We start from the raw sequence: 19,065 nt of genomic DNA on the forward strand, positions 1-19,065 counted from the left end.
AACCACAAATGCTTTTCAGTTTTATTCTTACTGGGAGGGTAGTGGCATCCTGACATGGTCCTTCACATCATCCAATGAAAACTGACAGGGACTTTTTCAAGGCTCCTAGCAGTTTGTGGGACTAAATCCTGGAGTAATGTTGGCTTGGCTGTAGTGCTCTGCCAGCCTGCAGACATGGCATTCCCAATTCCAGATAGTTTTGCTGGGTCAAGACTAAAGTAATCAGTACTAACAGAAAGGGAAAGTAATCAGATGTGAAACACAGACCACATGATGAGCGATGTGTCAGGCTGGTACTACACAATACTTGTACAGACCAGTCAGAAATGGGTATTACAAACAGAGCTGGAAAATAGTAATAGTTAAAAATATGATCAAGTGCTTTTGATGGATTTCCCAGAAAAGAGAAAGTCTCTTCAGAAAAATAATGTAACAGCTTCAAAAAACAACAATAACAGCAGCAATATCAACAAAACAAACAAACAAATGCATCTAGTGATCTTTAAATCAGCTTTTCCATTGGATAAATATATTTGAAATAGTCGTACAGTTCACAGTGGCATAAAGTTCTCTGATTGCTTGAGTGCTTGAAAATATCTCATCAGTAAAAAAATACCAGAGCTGGGGGAGGAAAACCCTCTCTCTGAATTCTGTACATGGGTAAATGCACAGGTTTTGGCAGGCATCAGGTCACTGTATCCATGGGGAACTGGCAGCATCACAGGACTGCAGATCACAAGTCAGGGGATGGAGGATAAGAGGAATAGTAAGGCCCATTTTCCTGCAATGAGAACAGAACAAGCAGTTGAACAGAAGTCTTCTCCAATACACCTTGGTGCAGTGACAGTGCCACAGAGGCAGAAATAATTAGATATTAGGTTTTGTTTTCCCTGGGTACTCTGAGTGCCACAAGTCACCCAGGAGAGGACTGTGCTGCTAAACAAGCAAACACAGGCCTTGCTTTTGCCTGTGTTTTAAGCATAAGCAGGAAGTGCAAGTTAAACTTTTGCCATTAAGCCAAAGCAGTGACACCAGGAAGCCACGGATGTTGGCACAACCAGTGACTAAGACACAGCTACTAATGCAGACACACAGCCCTGGCTACTCCTTTGGAGTTACACCACATAGTCTTGGGAAGGATTTTGCCAATGCAAGCCACATTCATGCCACCATTTGGTTAGAGACCTGAGGAGCAGAAGGGAAGAGGAAGAAAGTCCTACGGAAAGGCAGGACACTTTTCTACTGTTCCATTTTTCCCTGCTGTTTTTAGTTTTTTTTTTTACTTTTCCTGAATGCTTTGTTAGTATGTGGGGCAGGGAAGACAAAACACAGCTACCATTTCTTTTTCCAGCCAGTATAAGGTGTGCAGCAGCTAATACAAATTTTATCTTGTCCACAGGCTGTTAGTGTGTTATGTTACAGTTCTTGGCTGAAGAAGGGTAGGCTGCCTTTTATGCAAAAGGAGACTGCTCTAATGGGAAAGCAGCCTTCCTTCTTAGCCAAGCCCTCTGCCTGGGCTGATGTAGACAAAAAATTAAGAGAACCATTACTCACAGAACAACACAGACTCTCCAGAAACCTTCCCTCTTCCTTCTCCCCATTCTTAAGGTGTGGAAGTCAGTGCCCTTAAAGACTTGCAGAGCAGAATGGGAGCAGCACAAGAGCTGCTCTTAGGGCAGAGACTCATGGTGGCCACAGGCAGTCACTTACCCTGGCGTCGTACTCGAGCACGAAAGGGGGAAGGTCAATCTGTTCTGGGGGTATGGCTGTGAACAACTGCTGAAGGCTTTCCACATAGTGGAGTTTGTCCTTTAGCCCTGAGACTGTAAAGGTTGTGAAAAACCATGCTGAGACCTGAAAATAAAACCCAAAAAAAGCAATTAACAAGGTGCTGCTTCAAAATCTTCAAGTTCAATGTAATACTCCACAGTGAATCAGGCTCGAGTTGAACTTGAAACACTAAAATCATTGCCATAACAGAAGATCAGGAAATATGCACCACCAACTGCTGGCAAGCAGTGTCTTGAGAACTTCAAGCTGGTGTTTTCTGACTCTACACTCACTCCTCCCCAAATGCCAGCTTAAGGTCCCTTTCTCCAGTCCTAGAGTGACAGCTATTCTGCTATTTTTCCTCAAAACCACATCATTATAGTGGCATGTTTTCACTCCAAGCTCAGCCAGTTGAGTCTGTCAGAAGCATTTTCAACCCTTTACATTCAAGTCTTCACTTGAAAGAAAGGCCAATTAGAGCAAGAGAAAGGGAGACTTTTGGCTTTTCAAAGATTGTACTGAAATCTCCCTCCTGCTTTGGGTTGTCTGAGTGAGCTTTTGTTTTACCACCTTTTTTATCAAAGCCTTAAACTCTACAAGAATAAGCCTATCAACTTATTCTACAAGATTTTACTCTAAATAGTCACACCTCTGTTTTGGGTACAAACAGGATAGGGAATTTTGTTTTTGAAGACCAGTAAGACATCAATCTAACCCTGCTTATTGAGTCCACAAGCTTTAGGTTTTCAATCCACCTTCTCTAAAATTAAGTACTGTATTACTTATTGTTTATTTCTTTTCTATTCTTTTCCTGGCAGACTGAAGGTAAAGAAAAAACCTGTTTTACAGGTCACAAATGCTCATAGTAGGGATCAATCACATGGTCCTGAGCAACCAGATCTTCCTGACTCTTCTTCAGCCAGAGGTCAGAGCAGATGACCTCCAGGGTCCTTTACAACCTTGACCATCCTGTCATTCTGTTTGATAATTTTGCTTTGACTGCAGGAAGTTAACAAAAAGAAGCAACGCTGCAAGAAAAGCCTTAAGGAAAGCAAGAGTTTAAAATAAACTCTAAGATTAAGTCAATAAAAATGATCTGTCTGAATACAATGTTAAAGAGAAAGTCAATTCCTAAAAACTGTCCTGGAATTACTGTGCTGTCTCCTCAAAACAGCTTATTTTAATGAGAAAGGAACAATGAAAAAGAGAAAAGGAGGTAAAGAATGTGACAGAACATTTGGAATAAATTAATTAGTTTAAGGGAAAAATTAGAGATTTATGTTAGCAGAAAGCAGGGAGACAGATTTTACTGGCATCCATTATTGTTCTAACAAGACCTCTTATGAGTGACACTAAGTGACAGTTTAATGAGTGAAGAATACCTTCTCAATCTTGCACCAAAGTAGCATGGATTTCAAGGTGTGTTATGAATGACACTCATTAAACATAATTGCTATGGATGTTTAATGCATAAAATCCTAATAGGGGATATTTTTGCAGCCATCACAAAAACTGCTGTTGGGAAAAGTGTTTTTTCTTTTTCCCCTCCTTCCTCTCACTATACAAGCCACTGCAGCTTGGCATTACTCAGGAGCACAGAGAGAAGGGAGAGGGGCAGAAATGTTTCTGGAGAATTTTTCTATTACCTCTATTCTTGATAATCACAGGTTATAGAAACAGTAACACAAGAGCAGCTCTATTTTCTTATTGGTAACAGGACATGGAACTTTAAATTAAATTAAACTTTTAATGCACTGAAAGTAGAGGAAGTTGTACCAGAGCAGCCAAAGAAAGTTAAAAATCTAGACATGTGCTGAGGTCTCCCTTCATTTTTCTTGTTCTGATATTCTGAATCCAAATAAAAGTCACTGTGCCAAGCTATAAAACCACAGTTAAATGTATGAGGTGTCTCCCACAAAAAACCAGCAACACAGATTAGCTGTGTCTCTAATCTCATAATTTGGGCATACCTCAAAGAGAAATTTACTAAAATCTGGGAAATTTTATTCCAGTTGGAAGGATCTTGTGTAGAGAAAACCTAAGTGATTTGCAGCAACCCTTCCACCGGCATCTGATCTCAAGAAACTGCTTTTAGGACCATTACAGAAAAACAAACCAAAAATTGCTCATGATAAATACAAAGAGTGTGATGATTATGAGTACCTAATTTGAGTCTTTGGGTATGTTTCAGCTGTGAAACATTCTTGATTCACAGCCAGTAATGAAAACAGAATTACTCTTTCAGATCCAGCAATTTATAGTTCAGTTCAGAATGCAAGCTCTGAAAAAGTTTATTTGGAGAGCTCTCAGAAGAGGGGAGCTGAGAGGATTCACATAAAAATGCCTCCAAAAGCCCTTTATTTATCTATCAGCAGCTTTATCAAAACTAAGTAGGAGGAATTTGGGATGCATGAGTACAAAGGAACTTGTGATGGCACTTCATGGGTGCCTTGATCTGAGGCCTGGCAGCAAAGTGCTCATGCAGCAAGAGCCACTCCAACCTACAAAACTGCTGACATTTATACTGTGATTTCATGACAAGCACAGATCCATTTCACAGATCACAAGAACACTCAGAGCATGAGGAAAGGCAGGAGCACTGTACAAAAATGTGTGCACAGTGGCTCACCCTGCTTCATTTACTCTGTGCTTTAGGACAACTGCTGAACCTTCCCTCCATGTATTCTGGACAGGCCATTACCCTCAGAACCACACAGTTTACAACAGATTCACACCTAGAAACCAAACAAAGAATCATTGCTGGCACCATAAAGTACATGGAGAACTCTGCTGGTTTTCTAAGGACATGATTTTCCAGAAGACATGATGAAAAGCCTTTTGATCCCTTTTAGCCCATAAATCAGCAGAAGTGACTCTAACAGATGGCAGCCATCCACTGTGCCAGGATTCAGCGCTGCTGTGAAAGGGACAATTTATACCAGACATTTAAGATCTGTGTATGAGGGTGATGTGTTTGGGAAGTCACATGAATATACAAAACTTCCTCCTGAATTTGAGGCATGAGATATTTCCTACTACTTCTAGGAAAGGAAGGAAGGAAGTGAGTGATCCAAATAGGAAGATGAATGTGCCAAACATTTTGGAAGACATTTGAAGCTTTTGAGCTAGCAATCTTCAATGGGGACAAGAGTCCTGAAAGAGCCAAAAAAAAGGAGGGGAGAGAAAAATCATTCCCTCTTAGCAGCCATCTTCTTCACCATGCTTTCTGCTGCATATTCCCCATCGTGTTTCATAAGCTGATGGTCCATGCTACAGTCAGAAGCAATCCTGCTTGCCTTCCAGTTATAGAAAAGACTGTCAGAAAGACATGGATACACATTCTCTTTTGCCTCCAGCTGTGCTGCCAGAATAGGATACAAACCAATACTGTTTCCAGCAAGTTAGAGAACTCTGTGTCTCTCACCCTCCCTGCTTCCCACCAACCATCTGTTTTGCCTACAGATCTGTTGAGTCCTACTGCAGTTTCCAAAGGGACAGACAAGATGGCAACAGACACCATGATGATGAGTTGTCATCCTCCAACAACAAGAAAAATATTTCTCAACTAAATAGAAAGGCATGGGAAGACAGAAGGGGGGGTGAAGTGCTGCTGAGAATCCAAAACACTAGCACTTCCTAGCTTCAGCTTTTCCACTCAACTCTGTGACCTTAGTAATGTTCTGTGCCAGCTCCTACATTTTTATGAGCATCAGAGCTGGAAGGTCTAATTCTAGGACACAGACCTCTGATCTTTATCCTGTGGGAGTAACAAATAACCTAACAGAAACTGGAACCTACACTGCTGGGATGCCTCAGTCTTATCTCCATAAAAACAAGGAAGCTCCAAGTCTCATGGTGTCCCAGCTGTGCACAGGCAAAAAAAAGGCTCTTTGGAAATTTAGCAGTCAAAGAAATTCTTGCTGAACATGTGCAAACAGATGTGTTTTTCCAGGCATATAATTTTCTCAATTTTGATTAATGTCAGCAAAAAGCAGAATAAACACAGAGGTTAATCTGATGTGAACATGGAGGATCAGATTTCCGTTTTAATTGGACAAACAAAAATTCTAGGAAGGGCTGCTGCTGCCACTTAGTTAACCTGAAGTACTCATACTGCTGCACTAGGAGTAGTGGATGTGAGGTCCAGAAGGGAACCAGCTCCATCTTCTGTTGCCCCACACAGATCCCAGCCAAGGTGGGATCAACTTAGTGCATGACAAGTTCAGATTTTTGGCTCCTGATGGATTAACAGGATTTTTTTCTGCACTTTATCAAAGGCATTCTTCCCATCTTTCTTTGCTGCTCTCCACTGTATCCCTGACTAATCTCACTGCTGCCTGAGACTGCTCTCTGCCCCTCCCAGGGCAGCTCTGAAGTGACACACAGGACACACGTGGTACCTCTTGTGGTGAAAGAAAAGGTGAAACAGCCAGGAGATGAACTACACAAAAAAGAATTCCCTGAGTGTTTGGTCATGGTTTGTGACCCTGCCAGCAGGAAAAATGACAAGATGTTTCCCTTTTGAAGAGACATGATTCAAAGCTTCCACCTCTCTCTGGTAAGAGCACACAAGAACCAGGGCACAGACAGCGTGCACAGCACTGGGGTTCAGCTATCACAAAGGCTGGAAGACTGCAGCTAGATCAAAGATGGGATGAATTTCAAGTTCTAACAGTGGATCCAGAAGATACTGCCTAATTTTGGGAATCTTCTGTACATCTCCATGTTCTTCATGCTACAGGCTTAAGTGCTACTCCACCAACATGCAAGATACATTTTTCTTTTGGAAGATTTACCTTACCTTTGAACGAAATGTTGGGTGGACAAAATACAATGCCTTCAAGTTCCTCTTGTACCTGGTTTAGAGAAAGAAAAGAAATATTTAAAAGTGAATTCTAACTAAAGTCATCTACACAAAATAACTGTCAAAAGAGACCATTTCTCTTAAGTGCCTGTGATGTAATTTTATAAAGTTAGATCTAATGTAAGGGCAGACACCAGAAAGTAAATGTAAAGGGAAAAGAAAATTGTTTTTTAAAAAGCAGAATGGTTACTTTTCAGTTAAAGACATCACAGCCTTCAGTCTTTCAAGCAGGAAGTGAAAGAAAGTTAAGGACAAATTTTGACTGCCACTGTTACCCAAACCTCGCCTCTCACAACCAGCAACACACTTTAACAAGGCCAGGCTCCAAAAGCTCCAGTTCTGGGTTGTGACAGACAAAACAAGCAGAGTGCTTCCCTAGCAGCCCCAGAGGGAGACTGCAGAGGATAGAACTTCTGGTTAAAAAGATGGACTTGAGAAGGAAAGAAAACACCCCTTCCTTCTTCTTGCCTTTGTTAGTTATTTAGATCTTTGTCCCAGCCAAACTCTCTCAGAAATAAATGGGAAATCAGATACAGGGAATAACAAATATTTGCATAGCACAGAGGAAGACTGGAACATGTTCTTTTCCTATTGACACTCACTTGGCATCAACAACATCATAGAGTTTCTTCAGGAAGTTTGAGTCTAGTTGATTGTAATCATTTGTGAGTGTATGGAAGTACACCAAGACATATTCCTTCACTGCAATATGATCCATGACATGGATGAAATACAGAAGAGCCTGAGGCAGAAAGAAACAAAATTTATATTTGCAAAGAACTCTTTCACAGTTGCACTACATCTTAATATACTTCCCCTATTTCATCTAAAAATCAGGAATTATGAGGCTGGATGGCATTGCATTTCAGCTACAAAAGCAGGGCCAACATTCCAAGTCTTCAACCTGACTGTATGAACCTGGAAGTCTTTTGTCTATCTGACCTCACAGATGGAGATACATTCTTGCTGTTTCCCTGAAAAACTACATTTAACTCATTACGTTTCACTCTTCACATCTTGGCAGTTATAGAAGCATGGTAACTCTCCTCCTTCTTGAGAAGAAAAAGAAGACCATACTAGCCCTGTTTTTTCTAAAAATAGCCTCATTGAAATATGTCAGCCCAATGCACACATAGCTCTGTAAGGCATTTTCATCTGCCTATAAAAATACTTTCTAGTTAAAGTCCAACAAGTGATGTATCTAGTATTAAAGCTGAATTACCCTTATAATCAGACGTTTCCATCCAAAACATTCATATGTAACCTACACAACTCTAGTTTTACAGAGCCTTACCTTTTCCATGTCTATCAATGTCACAGGGATATTCCTTCCAACCACCACCATCACAGTGCGGCCACAGTTATCTACACCTACAAAAGAAAGAAAGATGTCTCAGTTTCTCTCAGCCATGCCAGGTTTTGTAGCTGGGCCCTTTCGAACCACAGAGAAAGAGCCTCAGCTCAGAACTTTTGCACTGCATCTGGTTTCCAGCAGAGGAAATATGCTTAGTTACTGCTCTCACTATACCAGTACCTATTCTGATCAAAAACCCCATGTATCTGAGAAATTCAAGGACTGCAATTTTATGTTGCCTGTGTACTCTATATTTACCTAAATATCAAATAATAACACGGGTTTTCTTTTAAAACCCCCTTCATTTGCAATTCTACCACCAAAGCAAAATTCTCCCTAGAAACCAGGCTCTGAACTCCAATGCACAGATTCCCAGAGCATGCCTCATGGACCTCCTGCAGCTCACAGAGACTTGTCTAAGGCAAACAAAAGAATTGAAATTTGCAGCTACTGGGCAGAAGGTATCAACACAACCTTGGTATTTACACAAAGATAGAGGTAAGCTCTGGATTTTCATGAGGCCTAAGAGATAGCCAGAGTGCTGAACAGATTCTCTCCAGAAACACAGCTATGCTTCCAGCATGACCTATTGTATAGGCAAGTATAAAGAAAATATTTTTACTTTAAGCCAACATAGGTCAGTCATCAGTACCCCAAACTTACCTGTCTGGTACAAAGCTTTAAGAGAAGCAATGTCAGAGAGGTCTTCGGCTCTTGCCTGACACAGCCAGCGATTGTAACTAGAAAGCCAAAAACATCTGGTCAGATCTAATCCCCCTTCGGATTAGCAGTATAAGCCTGAAGAGGTATATGGGAAGGGAAGGACAAACAAGCTTTTTCTGACTGAGCCCTCTGTTGCTGTTTTCTGACCTATGGAATAACTATCAAGTTTTTAAAGAAAGAAGTGTTAAAGAATATAATTTAGTGTCTTAGTTGCATACCTAATGATTTTCACTTGGGCAATTAATACATATATTAATATATATCAACTAGTAACTGTAGAGGCATTGCATTTGGGCTGAAAATATCTCAGAGGTTTTTTCATTTAAATAGGTCAGTATTTAAAAGACAGGGAAAAAAGGAAAATTTCCTTTAGAAGCCTAGATGTTGAACAACTATGCAGCAACCAGTTTCATGAACAACTTAGTGCCTCATCTGACAAAACAAGCCAACACCGAGCCCTGAGAGGTGTCCAGCATGGAATTACCTTCTAGAGAAGTGATCATGCACATTAGGGTTACCAGGGCAGGGAGGGGGAGAAAGCCTGAGCCTTCTTTTATTTATCAAATGGAAAGAAAAGTGTTTTGCTATCTGCGCAGAGCCTCAGAACAAGTGGGCAGTATCAAAAGCAGATGATCCCACTACTAAAAGTGGTGACAAAACAGTGACATCTTGTGGCAAACAGGTAAGGCAGCTGGCTGGATGCATTGGGTGTGCTAAAGGGTTCATCACAAGCTTCCCTCTTTTTCCTACTGCCCCGTCCCTTCTCCCTTCAGGCCAAAGAGGCTACTACATCAATCCAGGGTGACACCAGGCTTTACCTGTATTTGCTTGCTGGAAGATGAGGCTTTGCAGATAACAAAGCTATCATTCATAAGAGTTGGTCCTAACTAACACAAATATTCACATGAACAAGCAAATTCTCACTTCCTCTGGTGCTGTTTCTGCAGTGCTGCCTCTGACAACTGTCCCTGAAGGATGAGGCGCCTCTGTTTATCAACGTCCCCCTCCATGCGGGCAAAAGCATGGGACCCAATGAAAGACAGATCTGCCTCCAGACCCTCTTCATCTGAAGCATCTGCAGTAGAAACAAAGATGGCATCAAAGGTTTGGGCTGTGCACAGGACAGCAATGCTGCTGATGAATTGGTACATGTCCCAGTGAAACAACACAGTCGTGCTACAGACTAACACAAAGCCCCTGAGGTACCTGATGTGGCTCTGACACCTCACCAGTACCACTGGCAGATCACAGCAGTGATTGAGAACCACTCCCTTAAAGTGCTGGTTTGCCTGGAAACTAACTGGGAAGTCTAGAATCAGTGATAACAAAGGGTTTACTTTCCCAAAAAACAAGTTCTGGAGAGAGTGCTTCAGCTTTACTTGAGCTTTACAATCATCCTACTTCTCAAAAAGGGAAAAATTAGTGCCCAGAGGCACAGATGCTGCAGCTTTATTAAATTTAGAAGCTGTAATGTAGAAAGGGCCCATTTCTTGTATCACTGACACTTCCTGAACAAATGCTGTAGTGATCTGAGTGTAGCTATTTTTATAGTATTGTTTACAACACAATTGGGTGATGAAATAGAAGAGCACAGGCTCAATTCCTGGTGACAATACCAGAATGCTCCACTGAATTGATGTCACCCAGGCATGTTGCTAAGACTTCTAGCATTGTCTCTCTGGGCAATCTAGACAGGAACTGAGTTTCCCCTTTTAGCATTACATGCTATAGCAGCAATGGAACAAGAGAGCAGGACTCCACTATACAACTATGCAAATCCAGTAATTTCACAAATGATTAGCTAGTGGTTGAATACCTCACACTGATCAGCCACAGCAGCAAATATCAAATATTCAGCCTTATCCCAACTGGCTATACAAAAGCAGAAAATTGAAATTAATTCCCAGTTATCTGCTTTGGATGGTTTAAGGCTGTGAAACTTGCACATCACTGCTCAACAAGCAAGGCAGAATGTGTCTGCTCTATCAGTTAATATATTAAATTGTTCTGCTACATGTATCTCACCTCCACCCTGACATCTAGGCAACCTCTTTACAAACAGACTTTCAATGAACTTTGATAGCCACCTCCAAACACTGTTCTTTGGGTTCCTCTAGTTATTTTATATGTTTTTGGGAGTTTCTGCTAGTTTTTATTGCCCATTTACTAGTTGGATGCACTATATCCTGGCAGTATCAATACAATCCAAGACAGACCATTAACCATAATACCTTTTTCAGTTAGGGGCTGCACAAGATTCTGCAAGAACACCTTCAAAGATCCTAATCTTTGGGAAAAAATTTACAAAGGGAACAAACTACCCACCTCTTCCACCAAGAAAGGAAAAGACAGAACAGCTCTACTGCAGTTACTGCTGGGGAACACAAGAAGCCAACAAGGCAGCTTGAGAACTGGAATCACTGTAACCTGACTTAGGTGAATAGAGGTAGGAAAACATTTCTCTCCTTCCTTTTCTGTTTTGCCCACTGACTTTCCCAGACAGACAGTTATTCCCAAGTCCAGCTCCACACTCACCATCTGGAACACCTGGCTTTTCAGTGATCCTGATCTGCCTCTCCGGTACTACTGGCTCCCCTTCTGCATTGCCAATGTCTGCAGGGAGGTAAGGCAGGGACTGCACCTCTTCTTCCAATGATCTCGGAAAGTAAAGAGGCAGCAACTTCTGGTAAGTGGCCTACAAATAACAAAAAACCATGAAGGATCTATCACACATCCGTGCTCTTCACTTAAACAGCGTCTGCCTTTGTAGCAGGGAACTTGTCAGCAGCTTGGAGGCAAAGCACTGCCTCCTTCAATGGCTAATTTGGGCTGGGAGTACTTTATCAGGTAATCCTGATAAAGGTTAACTTTTTGGGTTTTTTTGCCACACTGGCAAATGACTTTGAGAGGACTTTGCTAAAACCTGCACAAATTCAGGTAGATTGCAGATACTTTAGCTTTGTAATGAAGTTAAAATATGCAAGGACAACAGATTTGAGCAAATGTTGCTTCTGTTAAAATGCACCACTACATAGACCACCTTTAGTGATCTGCCTGGGAGAAAAGAAAAAGCACCAGCCAAACAAGAAAATCCCTCCCCACGTAAAGTAAAATAGTGAAAATCTCTACAGAATGTATTATTCATGGGTTCTCTCCAACTGATCAGCAGTTTTATGACCCCCAACAAATTAGTTATTTTCCTTATCCATATGCCATAGAACCTGAGCAGCATGGGTGTTCTGAACAGGAACAAGTCTGATGTACAAGGAAAGTCAATATTCAGACTGCCTGCATCTCTCAGAACACAGATCATTAAATGTCAAGTTTGCTATTCCAACAAGCCAGCAAGCTGCATTTCAGATGTTTGTAGGTGATCTGTAGGGAAGCTGAAATGGCCCTCTTCAAGCAGATCTTTGTGTAAGGAGGAAACTTTGTGTGAGGAACTTCCTTTCTGGCTAACAGATAACATACAGTACAACTGCATGCTATCACCTCCCCTACTGCTCCCTGTCCACAGCTCAGCAACACAGAAGCACAAAGATGCTCAAGAGTCCATAGTGACTGCTAAGGGCATGAACAGTTCTGGAAAAGAAGCTACGCTAAGAAGGAGGCAGAAGGATGCTGCAAGACCAAAAGTCTATGTGATCTGAAGGGGAAATCCAAATCCAGCTTTACTGCTGCAGAGAAGATCAATCATGCCCAAGAATTTTGGTGGAATGAATGCCAAGATACCTCTTCAAGCTCAGAGACAGCAAACACCACCTTCTCCAGAGTCTCTCCATGAACCTCCAGAAACCTCCTAACTGTGCCTGCAAGGAAGCAGATTAAAGGTAGTTAGCAAAACAGAAGGAGAAATCTACAGCTACACAGCGGTACAAGTGAACACACAGCTACAAGTGAAGAACTCAGAGTGCAGAAGAGAGATACATCTCTCCTCATACTAAATAGCTCCATAGGCTGTAGGCAAGGGTGGATTAAGAGGTGGTTTAACACACCAAATAGGTTGCTGGGCATATTGCAAGTTCCATCTCCACTCTATTTTGATGCTGACTTTAGAGAGAGATGGAGACAAAGATGGAGAATAAATCTCTCTAATTTTAGCTTACTAGGATTCCTTAGACTGTGAAATGTGATCAATAGCCCTGAAAAATCAAGCCAAATCCATCCTTAAGAGAGTCCTGTGTAAACTGCTAAAACCAGGCATTCTTAAAACAAGGCACTGTGCCTGAAGTTATCAGCAAAGCAATATAAGGAAGCTACAGCAGAAGCTGGTTCAAGGCAGGGTCAGCAACACAAAATCTCTGGGGTCAGCTGTGCCAAAGAGGCATAAAAAAATTTTATTTGTAAATCATGAGAAAAGCGTCCAAACAAATTTGTTGGTATGAGAGTATTTTATCAATTATCACACAGACTTACAGAGACAACAGAAGATAGCAATAAAAGAAGTTATCTATAGAGAATGTTTTTTTGGGAGTTCAAGAAACAGCAGAGAGGAAAAAAGGAGCTATTTTCAAATACTTCCTGTGTACTACTGTACACAAATTCCTCTGTAATCGTGTTGACTTGTGATATTACTTTACACAACAAATGCAGTTGTGTAGTTTCACAGCAAACAGTTCTGCATGCATCTGAACATGTGAAAAAGCCAGAAGAGATGGGGGAAAATAGGAACCAGTATATACAAGAGTATATAATATTCTTGTTTGAGCACTTTTCTATACTTGATTTTCAGCCTAGGATGTTTTCTGATTTGTTTTCAGTGATCTTCATTTTTCCCTTAATATAGTTTCCTCTCGAATGCAAGGCAATTTGAAAAGTTTTAGCAATGCTTCTTAGTAAGAATTTCCATAAAACAAATAACAAGCATAAGAACCATTTCCCCTTGTTTATTCTGAACTGGCATATTTGATGGTTCTTATTCTGGGGACAGTGAACAGCTGATTCTTTTCACCATTCCCATGCCACTCACAAGTTTACAGACATTTATCACACTCCCCCTCAAGTCAGGTATATTCCAGTCTGAAAAAGTCTTGAGCTCATTTCACTATTTCTTGCTTTTTTCTATTCTTGTTGACCTCCTAAACTTTTCTGTCTACTGTATTATTTCTGACTCTGCAGCTTTAAAGGGTGAACAAAGCACTGATTGATTGCAAAACATTCTTAATTTTGTTGTGTCTTACTCAGCTTGCTGTTTTGAGCTCCTCTGAGCTGTTGTTTTCATGGAAGTATTATCATCTCAATGTTTTGCTGCCTATAATCAGCCCATCATTTTGCATGTGAAGGCAGAAGCCTGTAGGAGTGGGTCAGTGGGGGAAGGATATCACTTTACATTTGGATGTGCTGATGACACTAAAACAGCACATGAAATTCACTGTTGCTCTAATCTGCCTACAAGTATTCAACAGTAAGGCCTCATCTTGGCTCTTCTGAACAAACTTTTATTACCAGCAAACTCTGTTGCCTCATGTTTAGCAGCTTTTCCAGGTTATAAATTAATACACTGAAAAATACAAGTTCTAGAACAGATTCCCATGGATCTTTACTGATGAAATCCCAGGAATCTTTACTGAGAGAAAGGATAATTTTTTATCTTCCATTTTCTGATCAACCATGGAATGCCTTGCCTTTTTACAGGCTCTAATGAACCACAGACCCCTAAAAAAAGGTTTCCCCATTTCAAGAGCAATCTGTCAGAGGTAAGTGACCTGCTGCCACCCAGTCTGTGCTGTTTTCCAACACACTTACGCAGTGCTATGTGGGTTGCATCCTCCAAGGGGTAGCATCTTTTCAGAGTATTAATGACACAAAATCCTACGGAGCACATTGCCTGTTCCCTGGAATCCAGAAAAAGAGAAACAAATGAATAGACAGCCAGCTGCAAACAGAAGTCTCTCAGGGCAGTAGGGAGCACCATTAATTTCTTTTCTGGCTCTAAACAGCAGTAATCCTCTTTCAGGTTTTTGCAGGAGGATTCTTCCCTGGCAAGATGCACACACCCTCATTAAACAGAGATGGAAAGAACCATTAATTATTCCCCACTGGTTCCTCTGGTGCTTGTTTTCAGATTTCTCCTTCTACCTCAGCTATGCTGTTCCTACAGTTCCTCATATCCTGAATTAAGTTCTTCCCTCCAACTCCCTGCAATCCTTGCTCAAAATACTTTTGTTCCTGTTTAGGACTGACAGTAAGGAGAAGGAGGGAAAAAGAAGGTGCTCTTCAATACATACACACTCCTGTTTCTTCACCTGACCAATGATTTTGTTTTGTTAGAGGTCTGGACACAGGCCAATGTGGCTTACTCCACCTTAGGTATGATTAGACAACCACCAGAATGGCATGACACACACTTTAGAACCAGTAAGATTATTCCAGCACTGAGCCATATTTTCAAAAGAGTAAAGCAGAGCTGTTGCAAAGAGTAATCAAAGGAGTTTGAGCAAGGTCAAAGATGGTAGACAATTTCACAAGCATCAAAAGTTACTCTGGAAAACAGATTGACTGAAAGACACAGCATGCAGAAGTATAAGAATTTTAACATAGTTTTTAACATGTTTCAATCCAGGCCTGAATTTGCTAGTAACTTCTGAGGCAGAACAGAACTGGCACACGCTAAAAATCATAGCTGTAATCTTGAGTTTGAAACAGTTACTATTGGGTCACAGACATATTTTATGAAAAATCCTTTCATTAGGATCTTTTCTCCTGAGAAGCTGAGAGGCTCAGGAACAAAATGTAAACAATAATTATCTGCTGCTGTGGAATGCAACAGGTGCATCTTTGATTGGTCTCATGTGGTTGTTTCTAATTAATGGCAAATCACAGTCCAGCTGTCTCAGACTCTCTGGTCAGTCACAAGATTTTATTACCTTTCTTTTCTTTTCTATTCCTTGCTAGCCTTCTGATGAAATCCTTTCTTCTATTCTTTTAGTTTAATTTTAATATATCCTTTTCTTTTAATATAATATCTAACATAAAATAATAAATCAGCCTTCCTAAACATGGAGTCAGATCCTTGTCTCTTCCCTCATCTTGGGACCCCTGTGAACACCACCACACCTATTGCACTGCAACACAAAGTCAAACCTTGGAACAATTGATCTTCCCAACCCTAAAAAATGGTTAGGTATGCTTTCTGACACTGCTCTTGCTCAGGTGTATTTTGTGACTGCTACCACTACAGCAGCTATCATGGGAGAAGAACAGAACACAGAAAAATAGGAAGAAAACCCCTCTGAGTTAAGAGGAAGTAGAAATTACCACAGACGGAAGGGGAAAAAACTACAAACCTAGCTGCTGCAACTGTAGATTTAAAAGTAACCTTATAACCTAACTCAGAATTTTAGCTGTCTGTTGCACAAGGGCAGAGAAGCCAAACACACAGACACAGCAGTCAGACCTGCCTGTAGGTATGTCCCCATGGCTGCAGACACACATGGAGTTGCTGCTGGAGCAAGCTCCAGCACCGAACGCAAAGCAATTATTAATGTTTCTCCTTTGAAGAATGGAATGCTGCACAGATCCAGCTACCCCATTTCAGGACTTGAACCAGCTCAGATCTCTCTGTGCATTTTCCCTACACCACAGCAGAGATAACCAAAGGCACGAAGCACACGGTGAAGCCACTCCTGTTTTCATGTCCTTAACCAGACCCAGCAAACACGAGAAGACGCTCTCAGAGGTGAGATCTTTGTGCAGAGCCGGGTTTCCAGGCTGTGTGTCCCAGCTGGAGCCCGGTGTGGGCTGTGCAGTGCAGTGCAGTGCTTACTTGGCGAGCTGCAGGACGTTGCGGTAGCAGCTGTACAGGGAGCTCTCGGCCGCCGTGCGGTACCGGCTCTTGTACTTGGGGCCCACCGTGTGGATGATGAAACGCGCTGCCAGGTTAAACCCCTTCGTCAGCTTGGCCTCGCCTGTCCTGCAGCCTGCCACCAACAGAACAGCACGGTGAGTGCACATGCCACGGCAAGAAAGGCACAAGTGTTCCAGCCCTTGTCTTCCTCCAGTCAGACAACTCCACTACATACATAGAAGTCAGTGTTCTAGACATCAAATATTAAGGGTAACATCCGAACTCATACCAGCTGCTTAGCACCTAGTCAGGCTGAGGAAGTGAGAACTGTGCTTGTTCCTCTCAATTTTAAAATTTAAATTTAAAATTTTAAATTTAAATTCCTCTCAATTTTAAATTCCTCTCAATTTTAAATTTTAAAACTATGTGTATAAGGACTAATGAGATACTGCTACAAATTATGTCTTAATTGCAGTGCTTACTTCACTACTTACAGAGCAAAGGAAGAAATGATTTAGTAATGTGCAGAGAACAGATGCACAAGTATACCATACAGCAATAAAATTGGTTTGAGGAGACTGATTTGTGGATAAAGTGACCACAAGTCTTCTTAATCAAATAAACCAGTTGTTGGCAAAGCTATTAAAACTGAATAGATAATACATTTGTTTAATTTATGCTCTCAGAATGAGGTAGCTTGCTTTGTTTAACATGTTTCTTCATGTCCATAAGGCAGACATATGATCCTCATGTAGCTCAAACTCTCTGGACAGACCAGTTGTCTAGTCTCAAGGAAAGGAAGTTCAAGCAATCCATGTAATTGTTCCATTAACAGCACCCTCCAGTTACATAGTCTAGGAACAGATTCTGTGTTTGAACTCTGGTTTTCCTTCAGCACATAGAAGAAAAGTCTGCTAAACTTCCCCTTCTTCACCTAAATCTAGTACACTCCAGGTCTGGACAGCTAAAAAAGTACTTCTAGCCTCTCTCTTTCCCTACCCTCGAAGACAAGTGTTTTCCAACCTGCTTCCTTCTGCTTGTACTGCTGCACTCCAGATTTCTGATCTCACTGAAAACCAGCATTTTCATTGGATTAGCTCTCATCCTGATTGCCTTTTAGGTTGCTGGTGGCCACAACATGGAATGAGCCAGAAGAAGAGCTGCAGGCAGTGTTCAGGCAGCAGTGCTGCAGCAGCTCGGCTTAAGCTGCCCACTGAACAGGTTAATGTTCATCTCTCCCACTCCACTCTTTCCTCAGAGTGCTCAGGCAAGCTAGCAACATGCATGAAAACATATTTTATGGGAAGAGACACTCCAGGTTGAGAATCTTCCTCATCCAAAACTTCAAGAGTATCTTTTTAATAGTAACCATACTGCTGCCTTGAAGCCAGCATCCTGTAACATTTTTGATCCAACAAATCACATCATTAGCTTCTACAGACCTCCACTGTGCTTCTTCTGGGTTAATCAGAAGGAAGAAAACACCATACTAAAACTAAGCATACTCTTCTGAATTCCTGCACAGCCTCTAAGACAGCTCAAGAGTCCAATTAAATAAGCACAACATGGAAAAAGGAAAGCCAAACCCAAAACAATGTATCAGATATCAAGTTACTTTTCTTCCTCTGCAGTCCCCTCACAACCAGCAAGGAGCAAGCAAAGGCCTGTAGGAAAAACTTGTGAAAAAACGATGAAGCAAGTTTGACTGAGGAATACTTGTGAATTCAATAGGGAAACCAATAAATTCAGGGAAGCAGATGTTGCATTGGTATACTTTAGCTATACTCAGATCACACTTCATACTTCCCAAAGCATTCTGCCTGGAGACGTCTATACAACTTATAAAACTAAAATGAGCAGTAGATATTACTCTTATTTTAAGTTACAAGATGAGGGGAGCTGCACAAGTCAAGGTCTGTGGCAAAACTGGGAACAAAGTCAAGATCCTATTTTTTATCTGATAAGATTTCAGCTTTTAGAATAGCTTTCTCAAGTTTAAAATGGAAAGTCTCAATTGTCTACATCATGTGTATGGCAGAGAAAAAGCATCACCAGAGCTCTAAGTGCCACAAAAGGTCTTTATTAGACTGCAACATGTATTTGTTGATAAGCCAGCTTCTATCAATAGCACTTCATCTGCAAGCCTGCCCCTGGCTGTAGTATTTCTGCATTAACCAAAACTCATGCTGCTCCCAGGAACATACAAGTTAGCTGAGCCTTAAAGAAGGCACAGGCCTTTGAAGAGTCAGCATGTCACATGTTTTCAGGTCATGATTTTTCTTGGAATCTATGAAATGTCCAAGCAGCAGGAATAAAGCAGGAGAGACCTAACTGAAAACGTATTTTACGGCTTCAGAACATACACCATGCATTTTCCCTTTTTCAGCACATTCTCCAATGAAAAAATGTCAAGGCTAAGTGGGAAAGAGGGCAAAAAAGGAAGCAGAGATGACAAATGAATCCTAAACTGATTTTTTAACTAAGCTCTCCCTCCACTTCTGCTACTGTGACAAACACACCATGGGTGCTTAAATGCCAAATCTGTAACCCAGCCTCTCTTTCCTCCCC

At 41.3% G+C, this 19,065-nt stretch overlaps 1 protein-coding gene across 4 annotated transcripts in view; it reads right to left on the reverse strand.

Annotated features, from left to right (window-relative positions):
- GDAP2 (ganglioside induced differentiation associated protein 2) overlaps nucleotides 1–19,065 on the reverse strand; it is a 23,981-nt gene continuing 4,916 nt past the window's right edge. For all 4 annotated transcript variants that reach the window (XM_059465844.1, XM_059465845.1, XM_059465843.1 and 1 more), the window contains 11 exons: nucleotides 16,477–16,630; nucleotides 14,457–14,545; nucleotides 12,444–12,520; nucleotides 11,247–11,406; nucleotides 9,636–9,786; nucleotides 8,652–8,728; nucleotides 7,929–8,005; nucleotides 7,237–7,376; nucleotides 6,572–6,626; nucleotides 1,711–1,854; nucleotides 1–781 (listed from right to left, as the gene is read on the reverse strand). In XM_059465844.1, the coding sequence (XP_059321827.1) occupies nucleotides 734–781; nucleotides 1,711–1,854; nucleotides 6,572–6,626; nucleotides 7,237–7,376; nucleotides 7,929–8,005; nucleotides 8,652–8,728; nucleotides 9,636–9,786; nucleotides 11,247–11,406; nucleotides 12,444–12,520; nucleotides 14,457–14,545; nucleotides 16,477–16,630 (1,172 nt within the window). In that variant the 3' untranslated portion in view covers nucleotides 1–733. The remainder of the gene's footprint in view (nucleotides 782–1,710; nucleotides 1,855–6,571; nucleotides 6,627–7,236; nucleotides 7,377–7,928; nucleotides 8,006–8,651; nucleotides 8,729–9,635; nucleotides 9,787–11,246; nucleotides 11,407–12,443; nucleotides 12,521–14,456; nucleotides 14,546–16,476; nucleotides 16,631–19,065) is intronic.

This window comes from Ammospiza nelsoni, chromosome 2, assembly GCF_027579445.1.
Source record: "Ammospiza nelsoni isolate bAmmNel1 chromosome 2, bAmmNel1.pri, whole genome shotgun sequence".
NCBI lineage: Eukaryota > Metazoa > Chordata > Aves > Passeriformes > Passerellidae > Ammospiza > Ammospiza nelsoni.